This window comes from Notothenia rossii, assembly GCF_949606895.1.
Source record: "Notothenia rossii genome assembly, chromosome: 2".
Lineage (NCBI taxonomy): Eukaryota > Metazoa > Chordata > Actinopteri > Perciformes > Nototheniidae > Notothenia > Notothenia rossii.
The window spans coordinates 86,334,405-86,355,767 of NC_136904.1; the positions used below are offsets into that span (position 1 = coordinate 86,334,405).

At 40.0% G+C, this 21,363-nt stretch overlaps 2 protein-coding genes across 2 annotated transcripts in view; one reads left to right on the forward strand and one right to left on the reverse strand.

Moving 5' to 3' along the window:
• The window catches only part of inpp4aa (inositol polyphosphate-4-phosphatase type I Aa), a 23,599-nt gene extending 16,143 nt beyond the window's left edge, over positions 1-7,456 (reverse strand). Inside the window, exons 1-3 of the mRNA XM_079665309.1 lie at positions 7,338-7,456; positions 241-500; positions 107-151 (exon numbers count right to left, since the gene is read on the reverse strand). Coding sequence (XP_079521435.1) covers positions 107-151; positions 241-340 — 145 coding nt within the window. The 5' untranslated portion in view covers positions 341-500; positions 7,338-7,456. The remainder of the gene's footprint in view (positions 1-106; positions 152-240; positions 501-7,337) is intronic.
• A 1,566-nt stretch (positions 7,457-9,022) lies between these two features.
• On the forward strand, positions 9,023-21,032 carry slc9a2 (solute carrier family 9 member 2). The gene is given in 16 exon segments (XM_079665310.1): positions 9,023-9,566; positions 9,983-10,197; positions 10,292-10,540; positions 12,793-13,043; positions 13,129-13,346; positions 14,263-14,462; positions 14,939-15,028; positions 15,113-15,183; positions 16,623-16,790; positions 16,894-16,935; positions 16,937-16,997; positions 18,952-19,068; positions 19,312-19,324; positions 19,327-19,398; positions 20,138-20,370; positions 20,373-21,032. Coding segments are annotated over 16 exon segments (2,433 nt in total). The 5' UTR covers positions 9,023-9,301; the 3' UTR covers positions 20,541-21,032.
• Positions 21,033-21,363: the final 331 nt, after the last annotated feature.

A 21,363-nucleotide genomic window follows, 5' to 3' on the forward strand; every position in this document is an offset into this window, starting at 1 on the left:
GACATGAAAAAGTGGATTTTGCATAATAGGTGACCTTTAAGAAAATGACACACAGTCTGATCCACATATAGCATGAATAGTAGTAATAGTCTTCTCCTGAACTCACCCACACTGAACTCCAGCACCGGCTCGTCTGGATCCTGGCTGCTGCCTGCAGGAGAGGAAACAGGAGCGCTGTGTTAACAGTTTCCCATCAGCAACCAAGGAAACAGGTTACCATGGTAGCAGTTACTTAGTTACCCGAGAGAGCCAGCCCCATCATCTCAGCCGACAGATCGAACGTGTTGGCCCGGTACACCGACCAGGGCCGGTGGCGGGGGCTGCGCTCCTTCCCCGACATGGAGGGGTCACCAAGGGGATGAGAAGGTTGGGAGAAAAAAATGAACTGAAGAGCAGAACAATGTCGAGGAGATTTAAAATCAAAACTCCGTCTGAGATCTGTGCTCGTTTGCTTCCCCTGTGTGCTGATCTGAGAGGTCACACGTTTGTCTGTGATAAACCTGAAAGAAGGACAGAAGAAAACGACAAAGTTATAATCTGCTGTGCACATAGAATGACAGAATACTGATCTTTAGGTCTTCACATACTGATGGTAGCTAGGCTAAAAAAAGAATTAGACAGAACAAGAAAACTGCTTGAAATAAGACATGAAAGGTTGCTACTTGCTGCATATTGGCCCAGCATCACATTTCAGTCTTTTTAGCAGTCCTGGAAGAAGTATTCAGACCAATAACAAAAGCAAAAGTAATAATACCAGACTGCCCAAATACAAGTATTCTTAAAGTATTCGAAATAAAAGTACTCGGAGCAGAAAATCATCACATTTGAGAAGCTTGAAACAATCCAAATTCTCTCAATGAACTACATATTTAATCAGCTAATTAATCATAATATGCAATATGTATCGCCGGGTATATTTATTACAAACAAACTCTCATATGTTTTTTAATTGTGTTATAAAACCTTAAACTGTACAGCAGTGGCGGCGCCAGGGGGGGCCATAGCACCCCCCTAAGCACCCCCAATAAATGTATGTGTCTTTTTATGTGTGAAATTCATAATTTGGAAAAGGCTTGATTTTAAAACAATCTGCTACAGTACAAGTAGCCCACTTCTGGGTCTCTGTGTTTCATTCAAGCTCTGCTCTGTGTGTGTGTGGCATGACCCATTTTGTGTGCGTGTGCGAGCGTGTGAGGGAGAGAGAGAGCGCACTGGTACCGGAGATCGTTGTGGTTAGCATCTGGTGCTAGCTACGCTAACGGATATAACGAGCTTTTTCAACAACAAGGTGGAAAGAGAACTCTCTCCTGTCAGACTAATAGTCTCAGATAACCTCAGCTCAGGTGAAGTAAAGGACTCTCTCAGTGTTTAGATAGTTAACTTTAGTCTAAGTTATCTCAGTGCCTGGCTCTCAAAACGGTTTGGTCACGATAGGTATAAAAAATAAGAGCATAAATGAAAAACAGGTATGAAATACTATATGACAGTAAAACAAGAATACAGTTTAAAAGGGTGATTTGTAAAATATCCATAAAGAAATAGAAAATCTGTTTACAGTTCTGTTTCTTATGGGTGTTGAGAGATGTATCCATATCTCTTAATGTTGCTCTCAAAGTGCACCAGATTGATGCATTTAACTTCAATATTTAAAATAAATCTTCGCGGGGGAGCATGCCCCCGGACTCCCCTAGAAGATGTTAGGTCCACCCCCCACTTATAAAAAAATAGCACTTTACCCCTGCTTACACCTATTTGCCGTGAGCTGATTATCGAGCCTTCATTGTAACAAGTAGGCTACACTATGTATGTGCGTGTGGAGAGTGTTGCAGTAGAAAATTCAACTGCAGCCCGGTACCTTAATGGAAAACCCTAAATGTTTGAGGACCCTCTATGAAACGTCAAGCTACCCCACAGCACCCCCAAAATTAAATCTCTGGCGCCGCCACTGCTGTAAAGTAACTGTCACGTACATGTAGACATACACAAAGAGTATTTCCCTCTGATATGTAGTGAAGTAGAAGTACACAGTCAAAATGGAAACACTCAAGTTAGGTACAAGCACCAGATTAACTACAATACTTTGTACTTTCCACCACTGGCCTTTAGACCAATGAGTAACTAAGTCGGCTGTCTGTCTGTCTATTCTTTGATGAAAGTGTTTGAGAGTCGAGGATTTTCTGCTTCCACTTATCTTTCCTTCTGATAATGTGTTAATATAAGCAGCGGAAAACTAATTGGTGGGGAAAAGTGTGACATTTCACACAGCTGTAGGGAACAAACACGGAGCTGCAGCACATTGAATCTCATGTCTCCATGCTATTTATACTTTTCCTCATTTCTTGCACACATGCTAAGACTGTTGCGGTAAATGTTTTTTCACAAATGAGTCCAATTTACTCCAGATATGACGGATAACCTTGTCACGCAAAGACACCAAGAACCATTAGTTATTTCCCCAGTAGCATCTGTGGCACTTTATGTTTATATGAAGTTATAATTCAGTATGTTATTGCCTTGTTCCTGTGTGGTAACATTTTGAATATGAAGTCCTCGGTGTCTAAGAAGTGCCAAAACTCTAAATGAAAGCGCCTCACGCAGCACTGAAGGATACAATAAAAGCACAAGTGTTCGATAGGAAAAACTGAACACTTGCTTCCTTCTGTGAAAAGATATTAGGAAGTCATTAATTAAACTGAAATAGATTCATCGTCTGAGCATAAAGGACAACATATTTTAAGATAACTTGTGATGGACTAGTGTAATCATCCTATAGGATATAAATACAAGACCTACGAACCTATACGAATACGAACCTTCATCGATCTGCAGTTTCACATCGTTATGTAGAATTCACGCTTCTGTTGGTTAGCGCTCCAACACATTGTACGTGATAGGCTAAGGGGCGGGACATCTCTACTAAGCCGTTGACCAATCACAACAGAGCCGGCCAGCTAACCAATCAGATTAGACTGGGCTCTAGTTTCAGACAGAGGGTGAAAAGAGGTGCTGCAGCACAGGCAGTATGAGAAAAATAAAGAGCTTTTGAAACATTAAAGCATGGAGACGTCACGGTAGAGACACAACATACAGATATGAGCCTGAAAATGACCAAAACATGTCCTCCTTAAACTCACACACTTGCATTAAGTGCGTGTGGTGTTACTCACTGAATCCAGGACACTCATTTGTTTTATCCGCCATTCATTTTGTACTATAATGCAAAAGCCACACCGTACAGTAAGTGGCTGCTCGTGGTGTTAATGAAAAGATAACACTGCACCTGAGTGTTCAACAGTGAGAGAAGAGGAGCTGAGGCTGTGCCAAGTGTGGCACATGGTGGTGTAAGAGTGAGAATCAGCAACAAGTCAGTCAAGCTGGCCGTATATTGATTTACCTCCCATTGCAAAGCACAACTACGCACGAATATGAACCGCACAAGGAGACACAGAGGAAGAAATAGAAAGCAGAAAGAACAGGTAAAAGGTTAAGAGGAAAGGAAAAGGACAAGGCAAGATATCTAACCTAAGCTTGCTTCAAATTGAGGGAATATTTACATTTCATGTGGCATGTCAGATTCAGTTAACATTCACTCTTTTCCTTAACAATTACCAAGAGTAGTAAACTGGAATATGTGTCTCTCCTTTTCAGAGCTGGTAGATAACTGGCACATCTGGTACTGACAGCAATTGTCGTTCTTTTGATTTGACAAAAGGAGAGCAAATGTGTGAGTGAACCGCTGTGCATTCATGTGTAAGGACTCCAGCACCGGCGGTCTATTTTTACACGTGAATGTGTTTTGACGTCACACCCAACGCAGCGCATACATGACATCTCTCAGTGACGCACACACAGTCATCTACAGTCACACACACTACATCCAGAGTGTGAGTGTGATGCTCTTTGTCAGTTTAATCTCTGTTTTGGCACCTTCCTGTGAAGAAATGAAAATGACAGCGTGGATGCTCTGCCTCATTAGGCTGTGTGGGAGTAATTGTCAATGGGAGCTGTCTTTTAAAACGCTGTAATCTCCGCTGACCGGGGGTCTGTGGGAGGCTCTCTAGGAAACCCACAGTATATCTAATGGAAAACCACAGGGAGACACGGATCAACATCACCACATCTGTTTGAAAATCAGCGACACGTCGTCTGCTCCGAGGAGAGAAAACGCCTGGGACCGAAACAACATGTCGCCATAGTCATTGGGAATCTGATTAAGACCAATGAGGGTGACTGGGTAAAGCTACAAAGGAAAACATGCTATAGATCGAGCTTCTCAAATGTGTTGGATTTGTCTTTGGATTTTGAACGGTTGGTTGTGCAAAACAAAACATTTAAAGACCATTTCATGGGATAAATGATGGTGATGATTGTTTTGTTCAGTCGATTTATAGGTTGGTTTAACAAATGCCAGAAAGTTGTGAAAAATCATGTCACAAGTTGCTAGAAATGCAATATCTTTAAAGTGTTGCTTGTATATCTAACACATATTACATTTCTTGTAATATAAGAAGTGAAGAGAAGCAGAATTCACATTTAAATGATAAATAACTCATCATAATATCTGCTGTTGATTGAAAAATATAGTGTCTACTTATTTCACTTCTACAACTAAGGATTATTATCTCTAACAATTGAATCTGAGGATATGTTTTGCTCGTGAGAAATGCCCTTGGTGTTGATGCTTAAAAACAGTTTTTTTTTTATCCGGCCAGATGTCCAAAACAAAAATAAATGATAACGTTATAAAATGAAGAGCAGCAAATGTTCACTTTGAAAAGAGGGAACCACATAATTTACATATGCTGCTTGAAAAAACAAGATTTGATTACTAATGATTCAGCTCTTCTTGACGGATAGCTGTTAGATGCAGTGTTGTTAGATTTATTCATTAAATGCATTAAACAGAAAATAGTGCTGACCTGGATTAAAGAAAGTTGACTTGACACTTGATTAGTTTAGTAAATTGAGAGATCTGTAAAACGTAGTTCCTCCCCAAGACTCATGCTATAGCAACACTTTAAGTCTTGTATTTAGCTCAAAATGTTCTTGATAATAAGTCGATCAGCAAGAGAAAAAAATTGTCTGAGAGATGGCAGACCTAACAACAAGAATCCCAAATGATGAAGTGCCACAGCTGCTGTTCTACAGATGACCTCTGACCTCAAAAAGGCCAAACAGGTCAACGTTTGAGACTGAGTATTACTGTCTTCCTGCTTTAAGGTAAGAATAAGATAAGATGGTAAATATGCAGCGAGTACAGAGGACAGAATATTCAGGTGTTTCTCGTCAGTCTGCTGGGAGACAAAACAAAGTGACCCAGTTAGTGGAGCTGCTGGAGGCACAGCTGCACCACAGAGCCTCTTCCTCTCCCTCCTCTTCCTCACCCTCCTCTTCCTCAGCTGCCTCCTCTCTGAGTTTATAAAGTGTCCCTATTCTGTGGAGGACGCTGTGCCTGTGCCGAGTGGCTACAAGGACTTTTATTGCACATTTTGACTTCAACTTATATTTAAATAAATATGTATTCATTTTTATTCTAATATGGTGCAACTGTCAAAAAACCCAATTTCCTCCTGGAATTAATAACGTTTGATTGATTGATTGATTGATTGATTGATTGACGCTTGGGGACAAAATCAGACATTCAAATAGTAGTGGTGATGTCCCAGCGCTCTCAGTGTAAATGACACCATTACCGATGACCATGGGACTTCATATTTTCATTGCCAACAACCATGCTGTAGTTATTGTGACAATAAAACCATACAATATTGAGATCTCTCCTGAATGTCCCTCTTTTTCTGCCGCGTCATCATCCCTCACAATTTGTCTTTTTGTGCTCCAGCCTCCTCCCTGTCCTGTGACCCGACCTCCCTCTCAGTTTCCCTCTATTGATCCTGTTTCAGTCCCAGCCGAGCAGCGCCGCTCTGCCCTCCCCGGAGTCTGATCTACAACCGGCTGCTTGATGTAAAAAATGTGTGGCGTTACCATGGACACATGGGCGGCTGCCTCCATCCTCACATCTATAAATTGCTTTGTGATCAGATTGATGAAAGGAGGGCCGAATATGCAAACGCATTTACTCCCGAGAAGAGAACATTTATCAACACACACACACACACACACACACACACACACACACACACACACACACACACACACACACACACACACACACACACACACACACACACACACACACACACACACACACTATAAAACACTATTATTTCATTATAGATGTGCCTACTAATATGTTTTTAGTGAGGTGATTGATTGATTGACAGATTGATTGATTGATTGATTGATTGATTGATTGATTGATTGATTGATTGATTGATTAGTCTGTAAACTGTCAGAATATTACGAAAAATGTCAATCCCAATTCCTCAAATTCCATTATATTTGAGAGGCTAAAATAATAATTTTTTGACATTGTTTCATGAGATTTATTGGGAGTATTTGTCTGTATATTGACTAATAGATTGTTCAGTCTTTGCAGATCTTGATGGTGATCATACATTTTAATGAACTTGCTAAGGTGCTACATGTTGGCTCACACATACCATAGGTAGATCAGTAGGAGAAACACAGAGTTAAGAAACCTCAAATGTATCCCTCAAAAAGCTTCAGCACATAGACAGAAACCGAGGGGACAGTTAGAGGTGAGCCTCAGAAAGTGTCATTGTGTTCCCTCTCTGTTATGATATAATATAAAAACAATGATTCAACAGATCAAATCTAATCCGTCCTCTCTGTGGAAAGCATCTGGGAGGACAGCAATGGCGTGATACTTACTGCTTCATGAGCAACACATCCGGTTTAAGATGTACTGTGTGTAACCACCAACATACATGTTAACATTATGCTCTATAATCCCACATCAACTCTGTACTGGCCTTCTGTAACCCTGCGTGAAACAGGATGTCAGCCTGTGTGTTTACGAGCCTGCCTGCATGGAAATAAACACACAAGAGGCCAAGGCTGTGCAATGAAAATCTATTTATGGAAGCACCGGCTACTAAATATTGCCATTATAGTATAGAGGATGATTTTGTATTCACTGACAGCCGCACAATAACAACTATTGCGTCATGATATCTGCTGATGCTCAGTGATGCTGCTGCAGGATACCTTTAATTCACACAATAAAAACACGCCATATGTAAGAGTAAAGACAGATACATCGACATTTTTATATCATGCAATGGCTGTAAACATCTCTTATTCTGCTCCTGCTGCGAGCTGCTGTTCTGTCTTTGTGTGATAAACGCCCTCGACAAACCGAGACATGATGACATGACAAATGAGAAACACACATAAATATAAATATATCAAACCGTTTGGAGAAATGCGAAGGTTTCTTGTCATATTGATGCGCATCCTGGTCGCTGCTCCACGATGTCTGCAGTCAGGACTCGCCCTGACTCCCTCTGACACATCCAGGCGCAAAACCTCCGCAGATCCCCCACCCTCCACTGGGGGGCGCTGTCTGTCTGCAGGGAGACACTGAGGGGAAAGCAGATTCATTTATGTGCCACATTTTACAATATGGTCACCAAGGGCCACATACAGAAAAATATACGAAGGTCTAGAGGTGAGGTATATTGCCTCATAAGTTCAGTTATAAGTTAGCAAAAACAATCAAATGTAGTTAAATTATGCTCGATCCTTGAAAATGCCTACATCACAGTTCTCCATAGGGTTTCATTTATTGTGTTACAAAAAGTGTTCAGCTCATTCCTTAAAACAGAAACCTCATATTGCTTATTCTATGGAGAAATAGGAAGGGTATATTTCACGCTCGTTATGTAAATAAGTTGTTTTGGGTTTTTTATCAACTAAGATATGTTAGAAAATGTTTCCCACTTGCATTTACAGTACTGAATGTATTTGAAGAGGTGGCTTATTAACACGTGAATATTACTGTGTCATATCTTTTTACATATATATTTAAGAAGTACAATATAAGAGAAGCACAAGTTTCATTTACGGGCCATACTCCATTGCAAAAGAGTAAAAAATAAATAAATACAAATTAAAAAAAGTTTAAAAAGGCAGATCAAATAAAATTCAACAATTATTAGACATTAAGTTGTGCATACCATGAACGGAACAAATTTAAATGAAATGAAATAAAAGTTACAGTGTTTAAGTGGAATTTAATTTAAGGCAGCAGCAAACAGAAAACTGTAGCTATTGAAAACCTATATTGGTGCCTTATATAAGGTGTAGGTATTTGTTCAGCAAAATAACATTTACGTCAAGACAGTAAAGACTGTGAACACAGGCTAGCTATGCCAAGGATACTCAATTATTTTTGACTGCATCAGCCTTTTATTCCAAAATAAGCACATTTTGTATTTTAACATGTTGTTGTTTGTCACAAATATATATTTTGAGATATTGGGTGAGGTTTTTCTTGCCAAAGGGAGGGTCAGAAAATAGTTAGAGATAGTTAAAAAGATTTTTTTTAAATAAAATGAATCTTTCTGTATGTAAAGGCATCATTTTGAACGAAGTCAACGTAGGATAAATCAAAAATAACTATGGAAATGGGATAACATATTAAAAAAAAAATAACAGGCCATATGCCTAACAGTCATGTCAAATATTGTTAAAGTCCACATTGTTATGTCAATTGCAAGATCAGTTATCATTTAGATTTTAAAATCATATCACATTTCGGAAACTAAATCAAAATGTTGAGATGTTAATTCAACATTTCAAAATGTATCTCGTAATTTTCGACTTGCAACCAAACTCTTAGCCAAACTCCAGAAATATGTTTTTATTATTTCACATTTTAGTCATTTGCTCTGTGATGGTGTAGGCTGTAATTCCTAAAAGACACACAAATCAGAGAAACTGTTAGTGACTGTTACAAGTGAAAGTGGAAACTCGAGTCGGTCAGGAAACTGGTGCACCGAAACTTCATTGTTGGCCCTGAAGGTCCCGCAGAAACACCTTGCCCCACCCTAATTACCCGCTTCAGCTGTCAGCCAATCAGAGCAGGGCTCGGGACCGCGCCCTGCTGTATCGGAACTCGTGGACGCGCGGCAGGTAAACCACAGGTGTGTTGTCCTGCTCCAGTTTGAAGGAGACTCACCCCGACCTCACAACCTTAAAGACTACAGAGGAGAGAATTCACACTTTACTGTTGAAAATGGAGTAAATTACAAAAAAATAGCAACTTTTAGAGGAATTTGTCTCACCTCATTTGCTTGTTCCTCCTTTTATGGATTCGTTGATATTCACATCCATTTGGATTACTGTTTAGGGGCTGAGGTTTTTTTGTTGCACAATGGATTTAAACATTTCCAGACGGACAGGAGTTTTACTCTTTATTTTCACGTTTTTAAGTCTTCTCCATGGCTCCGGTGGAGAAATCCCCTCAAAACCAACCGGCGGTGTCACGATCCTGCCCCCGGTGAAACCGGATAATGGCCCCCAGGCCTTTCCAGACGCGGAAAAAGCAAATTTACCGGTGTTTACCATGGATTACGCCAGAATACAGATTCCCTTTGAGATCACTCTCTGGGTGCTGCTGGCTTCATTCGCAAAGATTGGTGAGTAGCTCAAATGTGACCATGTGCAATATAAACACTTGTTTGCAATTGTACTGTGCAATAGTCACTTTTATGTAAAAGCATACATTTTGCTCTCAATACTTTGATATGTTATTTGTGTCACTTCGTTTTTTTAAATTGCTGCCATGGTTTGACTTGTTTGTCTTTATTTTTTAATTCATTACTAATGTTTGCTTTTCTTCTTTTGTATTACTGCTTGCCTTTTCTACCTTCTATGCCACTTTGCCTGCACACTGTAAATGTTGCCTAATAATGCTGTGGGACTAATAAAGGGATTCTGATTTTGATAACATAATATATGGCATCATTTTACCAGGAATATATGTGATGTTTTCATGTAGCAGAGTGCCCTCTTTCTGGTTTTTAAACTTAATTGACATCCCATTTCATTTCAGGTTTCCATGTGTACCACAAGATCACCATCTGGGTGCCAGAGTCGTGTCTTCTCATCAGCATTGGTCTGATCGTGGGGGGCATCATGTACTCGGTCCATGAGGAGCCCCCTGCTGTGCTCACCAGCAACGCCTTCTTCCTCTACATGCTGCCCCCCATTGTCCTGGACTCCGGCTACTTCATGCCCAGCAGGCCTTTCTTTGAGAACATCGGCACGGTCCGTTTAAAAACAGCCACATTTTCCTAAATCACACTCCTAAAATATTCTCCTTTTTGAGCACTTGTTTTTGATTTGTCGTGTCTGTTTGCAGGTGCTGTGGTTTGCGGTGGTGGGGACTCTGTGGAACAGCATTGGCATCGGCATGTCTCTGTTTGCCATTTGCCAGATCGAGGCGTTTGGTGTGCAGGACATCAACCTCCAGGAGAACCTTCTGTTCGCCACCATCATCTCGGCCGTGGACCCTGTGGCCGTGCTCAGTGTGTTTGAGGATATTTCAGTGAACGAGCAGCTCTACATCGTGGTGTTCGGAGAATGCCTCTTCAACGATGCTGTCACTGTGGTGAGTGGGCCGAGGCACAGAGTCCTAAAGTCCTTTGTGGTGCCCTTTAATCTAAGCTGAGCCTTGCTGCAGCACGTTGGCCTGTTCTGGGCTAACGCTTGTTATGAAAACACCTATTTTAATGAGCAGGGTGTCACTACTAACTGTTCCTAATTTCTTAATGGCACCTCCCAATAGGACTCATACATATCAAAAGATAAAATAATTGCTGTAATGACGGATACATTCTCCACCCTTTTGATATTTACTTAATCTTTTGCCAATTTTCATGCAAAAATTGGAGAAAATGCGGTTTCAGTTTCTTAAATTTGCAGATTTCCTGCTTTAATCTTTTTTATAGCATATTACGCTGAATATCTTTAGGTTTTTACCTGACATACAAGATATTTAAAGACTTTCTTTGGACTCTTACAAGATCTCTTACATTTTTAGATACATAGATGGACCTAGAAGATATATTCTCAGATTAATCAATAATGACAATAATCTTTAGCTGCAGCCTAAATGCAAAAAGTAGTGTGGGAACAAGGCAGAATCACACACATAGAGTTAAACATGGACACCATTGTAACCCCACCTACCATTTTAAACCAGTTTGGACCTTTGATTTCAAAACGGGTATTATAAGAAAAGGTAGATCCAGTTTCTTTTTGTCTGGAGCTTTTCTTATAATTTCTCTAAAGGCTCAGCCCAGGTTTCCTCAGATACCGTGAGATGACTTCTTTCTCTTTTTCTAGGTCATTTTGACAACATAAAGTGTGTCACTGCCAAAAATGCTGAACAGATAAATACCTGAACAATTTAAGTGAAGTAATGCTAGAGACAGATGAGTCTGCACACCTGCGCTGCGTTTCCTTTGAAGCTAGTTTGCTTAGATGCTGCCAAACCAGTTCCTGTGGCCACTGTTGCTTTTGGCTGTTTGGGAGGTGTTTACACATCCTCTTCAACTTGACTGAACTGCATCATGCTCAAATGTCCCCCCTCACCCTGTTCTGATTGTGTTCAAACACACCAACCCACGTACAATAACCTGCTCTTAGCTTTGTCGTGGCGACCCTTTTGTTTAGTACACAGTAGCTGATGCACACAGGGAAGAAAAACATTTACGCAGGCCTTTCTGCACAGAGAGCTTTGTGTTGCAGATTATGATCAATCAAGCAAGATGTAATGTTTGCTGAAAGTAGACATACTTCATATCAGCCCTGCACTCATTAGTTAAGGTTGTGACAGATTTAAGCGTGGGAAGAACTCTCATCATTTTAAGTAGGATCCTTTTATTCTAATGTGGGATCCCCTGACTCCGCCCATGACTCAGAGTTTCAACTCAGGTTGTACGTCCGTCCAATTCTTGTGAATGTTATATATAATGCCAGTGGGGAATTAACTTTAAGGTTATTTATTTGTACATGTAGGTTGGTTTCATTTGCAGTTGAAAGACAAGGTATCCATTGTGACACACGTTTAGAACAAAACACAACATGCAACTCTTTAAAAAAAAAAAAGTTTGTTAAGATAAGTCCACTTGGACTCGAAGATGAAGTGATATTTTTTTCTTTTTTAAGAGGTCAAAGTCACAGAGACATGCTAAACATTTTTATGATAATTATTTAATTTTACGCATATGTCTAACATGATGAAGTGATGATATTTGGGACAGACGTGACGATCAATGAATTTGACTGTTAAGCGAATCATTCAACCGCAAGGCAGTCCTTTTAGTTTATCTCTAATTTATGACAAATGTGCCTGAATGAGTGCAGACTGGCTGGGTAATTCAGAAAGTATTGTTGAAAGAAATACTATAATATGGAATATCACTTGCTCTATACCTTTTCAAATGATCCATATTCTTCATAGCTGTTTGCTAGTCAACATGAAGCTGTAAATGAGATGCCACAACTGTGAGTGATTGTCTCGAATCAACTCTAATGGTTGCATACAGCAAGAAAGCAGATTTTAAAAGCCACATGACCATAACATAAAGAAATGAGTTTCCCTCTTTCTAAGAACAGAAGCACAGGGCGATTGCTCCTTTTTCTGAGTCATTCTGCGCCCTTTGTGAAATTTAGATTATCAAATTGCAAACAGTGCAGAGTCAATATTTCAGTAAATCACTCTTATCAGCAAATGTCACTACAGGCCGCAGCGCCTGACCCCACCCATGACCTCAGATAGAGATTGATTGGCTGTTTCTGCACAAATGAATGCAAAGCTGTGTGTGTGCATGGTTGTTTTAACATGTGTATTTTCAGGTGTTGTACAACATGTTCAACTTCGTGGCGGATATGCCGGTGGTGGAACCGGTGGATGTTTTCCTCGGCGTGGCGCGGTTCCTTGTGGTGGGGTTGGGTGGGATAGGCTTCGGCGTTTTGTTCGGCTTCGTTGCCGCCTTCACCACAAGATTCACCTCTAGAGTGAAAGAAATCGAGCCGCTCTTCATCTTCATGTACAGCTACCTGGCCTACCTGGTGGCCGAGCTCTTCGCCATCTCATCCATCATGGCGTGAGTAGAACGCATCTTCACATTAAAGCATTCAACAAATGAAGAACACATCAAAAACACAGCTGTTGTTTATGTCTTTCTGCAGCATTGTGACCTGTTCTCTCACCATGAAGTACTACGTGGAGGAAAATGTTTCCCAGCGTTCCTGCACGACGATCCGACACGTGGTCAAGATGTTGGGCTCAATCTCAGAGACCCTCATCTTCTTCTTCCTCGGGGTCGTCACCATTACAACGGAGCACGAGTGGAACTGGGGCTACATCCTGTTCACGCTGCTGTTTGCCTTCGTATGGAGAGGTCTCGGTAAGGAGGGGAGGCCATACCTATACACAACATGTCTGTGAAGTGTTTTGCTTAAAATACCAAACAGTTCACCCATTGTAGCCATGCCTATACTGCTCATACCCCTCTTTTGCAGACCTGTTAGAGAAATGCAGATTTTGGGTCCTTAGCTTGAAAAAAAAAAAAGAGGAGGCGGAGCTAATGCCTGATCAGAATTCTACCGGAGATAAAGTTAAATTCTGCTGTGATAAAACGCCATCCTGTTCTAAACCACATCAAAGATTATTTCTGGAACAGTATGGAGCTCAAATTCTTTTTCTCTTGTGGGTTTATCACAAGGTGAGTTCCTTTTTTTATTTCCTGCTTTTTAAACACATGTGCTCTTCAGTACAGGTTAGCTCTGAGTGTTAGCGAGGCTTGCTAATGTAAACAAAGACGAGACTACGTCCAAAACACGTCAGGCATTGTTTCTGATAGCAACTTTCTGTATCCGCTGCCGATTTGACGTCAGATCGGCAGCAAATCTGTATCCACTCGTTTTTAAAAGATTTGGGTGCGGAGGAAAAGAGAGAAGGTTTTATTTTCAGACGCTGCGTGAGTTCCCGACGCACCGGGGACACATATTTATGTATAAAAGACATCACAAAGTGCATTTTGCATGATAGGTCCCCTTTAAACCTTTTGCTTTACTTGCTGCAGTGATTTGTGAACCAGAGGGCAAAAAAAGGTTTTCGGCCTGATTTGAAGTTGCTTTTTAAAGCTGCATTTAATAGATTTGTATGTAATATTGTTTCAAACTTGTGGATGCAGAACAAGCTGTAAACATTGAGCTGCTGCTGGAAGCAGTTCTGAGGCGATTGAACCAAAACAGTCAAATTGGGTACCTAGCAGATATGGCATTTATTCCTAACTTTTGTTCTTCCCTCTGTCCCCCCAGGTGTCTTGGTGCTGACTCAGATCATAAACCCCTTCCGCACCATCCCATTCAACATGAAGGATCAATTTGGTTTGGCCTACGGTGGCCTGCGAGGTGCCATTTCCTTCGCCTTGGCCTTCACTCTTCCTGATCACATCGGCCGAAAGCCGCTCTTCGTCACGGCCACCATCTGTATCATCCTCTTCACTGTCTTCCTTCAGGTGAGAGAGCATCTGTGTGCCTTTTACTTAGAACTATTCACACAGTTGTTTGCTGTAGATCAAACACATAAGTCTAACTGATATTAGCGCAGTATATGTTAGTGTTTGTCTTAGTAAAAAAGGGTTTTCACTCATAGAGAAAAAATGTGCTTTGTCATGATTGATTTTCTTTTAAGCTTAAAACAACAAATGATTTGAAGTTCACATCAGAATGTATTTGATTATTTAGTAAGTTGTGCAGGTTTTGGATGAAAGAATATTGTTGGTCTCACATTTACATCAATTCATAGTTCTTTTCCACTTCCACACAAAACCAGAAGGGCTTTTACTCCTGCAATAAAGACTGTTGATTCTTTAGATTTTAATTGAAAGAATGGTCAAATTAATCGACAGTCAGTGGGGATTTGAAAAGTCTTCTTATGTTTTATTTCTGGGTTCCTCTGAATCTGTGATCTTTCTCTCTCTCTCCTCCGCAGGGCATCAGTATTCGACCTTTGATCGAGTTCATCAATGTCCGCAGAACAAACCGGAATCTTGACACCATCAACGCAGAGATTCACTCCAGGGTACGCCACACATTGTGAATGTTGTAAACAAGGTCAACTGTTTGTTTTTGGAGCATATGTTAATGGTTCTCACTTTGCTCTCAGATCATGGAGCACACCATGGCGGGAATAGAGGACCTCTGCGGACAGTGGAGCCACTTCTACTGGAAAGACAAGTAAGAACTCTCTTCCTGTCTATTCATCCTGCAAAATGCTTTGCACACTGATTCTTAACTTACTTACTTATAGATTAATATCCATGCAGCTGGAGGGAAAGTATCTGCAGTGAAACTGGAGGAGTGCTGGCAGTTTCAGTTTACCTTCTCTCTCTCTCTCCTTTGTTCTTTTGTTTGACAATGCCATTGTTCACTCCCTGAGACTGTGTGGGAATGTGGAGGGCTAACCACAAAATAAAGGTGGTTAGCTCTCCATCAGCTATAAAATATAATTATTTTCTTCCAATGATCTGAAATGCTCTCTTTTTAATCCACTACCTTCACAGCTTTAAGGTTTTCATTAAAGTAATGCATTATCTCACTAAAGTATTGAAGTAGTTCTGTGTTTAGGTGCTTAGTTACGCTCATTTAAAACTTTGAAATGGCACTTATATACATCTTCAAAACCGCCTCCTTAATACTTGTAACAATTAAATAGAACAATATAAAAGTACCATTTGTTTAGCCGCTTCCTCTCTGCGGTTTCTTCTCTTCCTTGAACCTTTGTTTTACTCGCTTCTTCTTGTGAGACAGGTTCCTCAAGAATGAAGATTTTCAGTTTGATTTGTAATAAAATAACGGTAACACACAGAGGAGTCAAAGTGCACATTAGGACAGTGACCTATTAGTTCTGGTGTTTATCCAGCACATTGCAAGTAGTTAAATTACTTTAGCTTATATGGTGTTTTAGGTGGTTTACATTCATATTGAATTAACTGTGTAGCATTTTAACACACAATCACTTCATTTGATGACAATTCTGCTGGAGCTATACAAAGACAAAGCATTACAGGGGAAGATACCAAGTGTTTACTGATACATTTTTGTCACAGATTTAAAACAAAACAAAATTGAATACTGATATATTATTTTCAAAAACTAGAATATACTCAATACACTTCTAATAGACACAAAACAAAGAAAAAAAATCTACAATGTGTAAACGTGACAAGAGAGTTGCAATAAAATATATAAGATACACATGGTTTTTTTTATAATTAGATTTTGGGTCACGATGGAGAAAGTGGACTGATTTTGTAAAACCTCATACAGTAGGCCAGATTTAATTTTGACAAACGTATGATTTAACTGTGAAGTCCTGATCACTCCCTAATGTTCGTATTGTTCGTACTTTTTACTGTTTTTATTTTGTCTTTCATTAAAAAAAGAAAAAGGCATTTCGGACAGACAAACTTAAGATGATCAATTACTACGTCTTGAAAAAACACTGTATAATTTTTTGAAATAAAAAACACATTACAGCAAAAAAAAAAAAAAGATTTTTTAATACTAAAGTTATTGTTGGGGAAGCTAGTGCCTGTCACCAATACACTATGAAAAACACATCATGGAGCCGCCCAGGAATATGTTCCTTCATTGTTCCCTTTTTCTCCCTTCAGATTCTTGAGGTTCAACAATCTGGTCCTGCGGAGGATCCTGATCCGAGACAACCGGGCCGAGTCCAGCATTGTGTCGCTGTACAAGAAGCTGGAGCTGCAGAACGCCATGGAGATACTGGACACTGTCAGCGGGGACATCAGCGCCGTGCCGTCCATCCTCTCCATATAGTATGAAACCTTCATTTTATATCTCTGACCATCTCACCACCTCCTCATTGTCTGTTCAGATCAAAGGGATGGAGGAAGTCAATTGTATTTATTTATCTTTCAGTGAGGAGAAGAAAAGCTCTGGTAACCCAAGAAGAAGCTCCAGCTCCGGACCTGAAGAACATGCACGACATCCTGTCCAAGAACATGTACAGGATCAGGCAACGGGTGAGAAATATAAAATATTCATGCGGGATAACAGATGTGTGCACACACTTATACTATCATGCATCACAGTGGTGGAAAGTAACCAAGGATATTTTAATTTAGGCTTAACACTTCAGTACCATTTTGGATGTCTACTTTTCTTCAATGTATTTATTTTATACTCTTTACCTCAAGTTGTTATACAGAAAGAAAATGTGTTTTTCTTCTCCACCACATTATTGCTCCATAAATCTGGCATGTACTGTACCTTGTTTTTTTACAAGGCATGAAAAGACAATGAATGTTTCAAGATTTAACAAGCAAATTCTTGGTCAAATGTGGTCTCCTTTTCACATTAAAGTGTTTATATGTAATTATTAATTATCAGATCCACCAGACATTTTCCCTCTAAACTCCTTACATGTTTAGGTCTCAATGTTTCAAAATCCAATATTTCACAAAAGAATTATGAGAAAAGTCCAAATCAATGAATACAAATTTGAGCAGGAGAACATCTTATCTTTCCTCTCCCATTCAAACCGCTGATATTGATCATGTGACCCGTCACAGAAGACCCTAGCACCAGTCTTCGGTCATTTGCATTTTGCTGTTGTTGTAAACCTTCAGCTGCTTACGGTAACCAGGTAAACAAAAACGTTACCCAGTTTGAAACATAGACTTTCTGTACTAACACAAAGCTATTTGGACTCTAAGCACTGAAACTCGCTGATGTTTTGCATAACCTGAAACTGGCCAGCAGTATTTTTCCATAAGTGACGTGACATTACCCACAGAGACGCTTTGATGTGGAGACAAATAGGGAGCATGTGCTTCTGATCCTGAGACGACCAATTGTCCCATTATCTTGTTAGCTCCTCTTTAAAAATCCTTCACATATCCACAGTAACGTCTCTCACACAAACCCTGCGTCTCCTCCCGTCTGTGATGTTTGCCCTTTTAACATTTGACGTCCTCAGCTGTTTACCTTCCTGACTGGTGACGAAGCGGGCTTAAAGGTTGTGTCATTTTAGAGTGGACTGTGCTTTTGTACATTTTGTACACACTTGTACTTTACTACTTCCATTTCCTGCTACTTTATACTACCAAATATTCAACTTTGTACTCCACTACATCTACTTTAAAAGCTGCAGTTACTTTTAAATATCATATTAATAATTAGAAATATAATTAACAAATAATGTATCATGTATTATTTAAGTTAAAATATAACAGTATTGATCACTTGGTGAAATCCCGAAGCTACCAAGCAGTACATTTAGTAAAAAAAACAAAAACGTTTCCATTTCGAGCTGTAACATTAAAGTGATTAATGCATCAATAAGTAGATTTAGTCAAATAATATAATATAAATCATATTATTCAGAAAATTGACCGTTGATAATTAATACTTTTTAATTTAGGTTTATTTAGTTGCCAATGCTTTTGCTAAAGTCAAATGTACTTAATTAAAGAATTTCTAAACTGTGGTTTTCTTACTATTATGCAAGTTAAAGGAGGAAAATGCAAACAGAGCAGAATATCATATTGGTTCCTCTTCTATACCGTCTCATCAAGTTATCCTAGTAAAACAGAAAAGAGCGTGAGGCATTTCTCTAAAGTACAATAACAACCAGTAGAGGGTTTTATAGGTTTTATGTCTCACTAATAGCTGCAGGGCAGACAGATCTGTGTTGACAGTGAGGTTTACGCTGGGTGGAGGAGGTGAGTGTCCAAACAGAGGCATTGAAAGTCCAAACAGGTGTGGCCAGTTTTGGTTGAGTAACCCGAGCTTTAAAAAATGCGTCTCCTCTGAAAGCATTTTTACTGTCTATTTGTCTGCAGCTATTATCATCGCGGCCACCTGTTGGTTCTCTTGGGGATTTATTCCAGATTGACACAAAACCGTGGAACCTGTTAGTTTGATAGTCTTAGTCTGCTGTGTAATGATGTCTTTTTTTTCATTTTCTTTAACTAGACGGTGGCATACACAACCAAGCACGCCCTGCCCAACGACAGCCACGCCAGAGAGATTTTGATAAGACGCCACACCAGCATCCGCCGCAGCATTAGACCCGGCAGCTTTCAGTCGCAGGTAAGCAGGAAGCCAAACCTGTGGCTATTGACTCAATGATCTACATAATACAGTTTGTTATCAGCCTCTTAGTTGTAATATAAGGAAGAGCGAGCAGCTTTAAAACAAGTGAAGTATGTCTTATCGCCGCAGAGATAAAAGTGTGCCTTATTAAACATCAGGTTCATTTTCTTTATCCTATTCCTCATTCTGCTTTTTGTTTCTTGCCATTCTGCTGTTTTATTCCCATGTCTTCTTTCTCAGGAAAGTCCCAAATCCACAAGTACTTCTCTCTTCCTGCTGGGAAAAGTCTGGATTCAAAATTCCCTCCTGGGAGGCTGAGCGTTACAGGTAAGCTTCTCAAAGTACTTTAATTTAGCCTCAAGTGTTCCCATTAATGTCCCTTTTTAAAGTTGGAATAATCATCTTGAGTGAAAGTCTTTTTCAGAGGTTTTTCAGAAAAAGGAACGTGTCTATTTTTGTATCAGATCTTGATTTAAAGTACAGGATATGAAGTTTACACTTCTTAAAAAAAACACTTGTTGGCAGTGTTGTTCTTGGTATGGCAACAGGTCAAGACAAATGTCTGTCAACAAGATGATTTTTAATAACATTTATGATCCCCTGACTTCTCATTTCGTGCCATCTTAAGGTCAACATTCCTATTTATTCCATAATGTAGTTTATGACTGAATGCGTGTAGAACTCACAACATTACCATCAGCCTCAGCTGTACGGTTAGCACGCTAAGATTAGCATTTAGATCAAATATGTGCCTAAGTTCAGCTGTCCTGTGCATGATTTTCAACCAATTTTCCCCAAAACGTTTGCAACATATTTACATAACTTCAAGATTTCTTATTAAGTTATTTATGTTTGAACTATGTAATAAACTGTGTGCTGGGTGACCCAGCAGCAAGTCAATGAGGTTTAAGGTGTAAAACTCTGTGACCATTTCTCATTCGTCAAGGGTCTTTTCATTTACATTAACACGCTTTTTAACTTTTTAACTGCATATAATTCTGTGGTGGCAAAATTCAATTCACTTCAGAATTTCTTTACAATTTTACCAATTTTTCTCCTATCCCAGATGATGAGGAGACCATGTCAGAGACGGCCTACCCCTCCAGGCGCTCTCGGTTTGGCCAGCCCTCGCGCCCCTCCTCCAGAGGCATGATGCCTCTGCGCCGCCTGGACACGCTGACGGAGGCGCCCTCTGTCGACATGCTGGATGAAAATCAACGGCGCGGCACATCCAGAAAGACCTCCTCCTCTTCCTCCAGTGATTCCCGAATTCCCGCTCCTCGCCATCAGCTCCACTCCCTGTGGACAACGACAGCGGCTCGGCTGATAACTTAAGGAACGGGCATCATGAGGAGGAGGAGGAGGAGGAGGAGCCTTCACTTCCACCTCCATCCTGGGCAGTTGAACCCAGAGACAACGCCACGCAGAACCCTCTGCTCAGACGGCCGCAGTGGAACCCAAAGAAGTAGAAAGAGTCTCAAAGCAGCTGGACTGCCACAGACTGAGTCTCTCACGCAGCTCCAGGGTCTCTACATAAGACTTTGTATCAAAATAAATGAATACGGGAAGTCCAGTCATTTCTAACTTGAAGTGGACCATTTTGAAATAAGCCAAAATGAAACCACATCAGAAGCCCAGTGCACTTCAGTGAAGGTACTGTGTACAGTATGTACAGTGAGACACCATGTGATTTTAATACTAGGTCATTTAAACTATTTTAAATAATTATTTCATTGTTGTAAATATGATACTTTTTTCTACTTTGTTGCCTATTGTGCGTGACAGCTGTATGATTGAAGTGTTTTTTATATGTTAGTTTATCATGAGTAACTATTGCTGTGCAGTACAGAGTTCTCCTGGGTCTAACTGCAGGCCTTTTGTAAGTCTGTTACACTGATGGACCTCACCAGTCTGGGCCCATTTATTTCCTTTTACTGTAATAAATGATAATGTTGTTGAAAGCTGTTTTCGAGCATAATCAATCAGACCATGGATACACGGTGTGCCGGTACAGATTCACTCTCTCTCTGATTGGGAAAACGATTAACTATAATGTAAAATAACAACAAAAGAACGTTAGAAAACAAATCTTTCAAGTGAATTCACAATTAACCTTAATAAGTTAAACAAAATGCGAATTAGATTAGATTAAAATACGTTTATATGAAGGGGGTTGGTATATAAATAAGCCGGCGGGCATTGGGTTATCGTTAGGCAAGCAATCTTTAGCAAAAATAGTAGCTACAATCTGCCCTGATGCATGTAAGTTAGTGGATAGGTTCTCTTTAATAT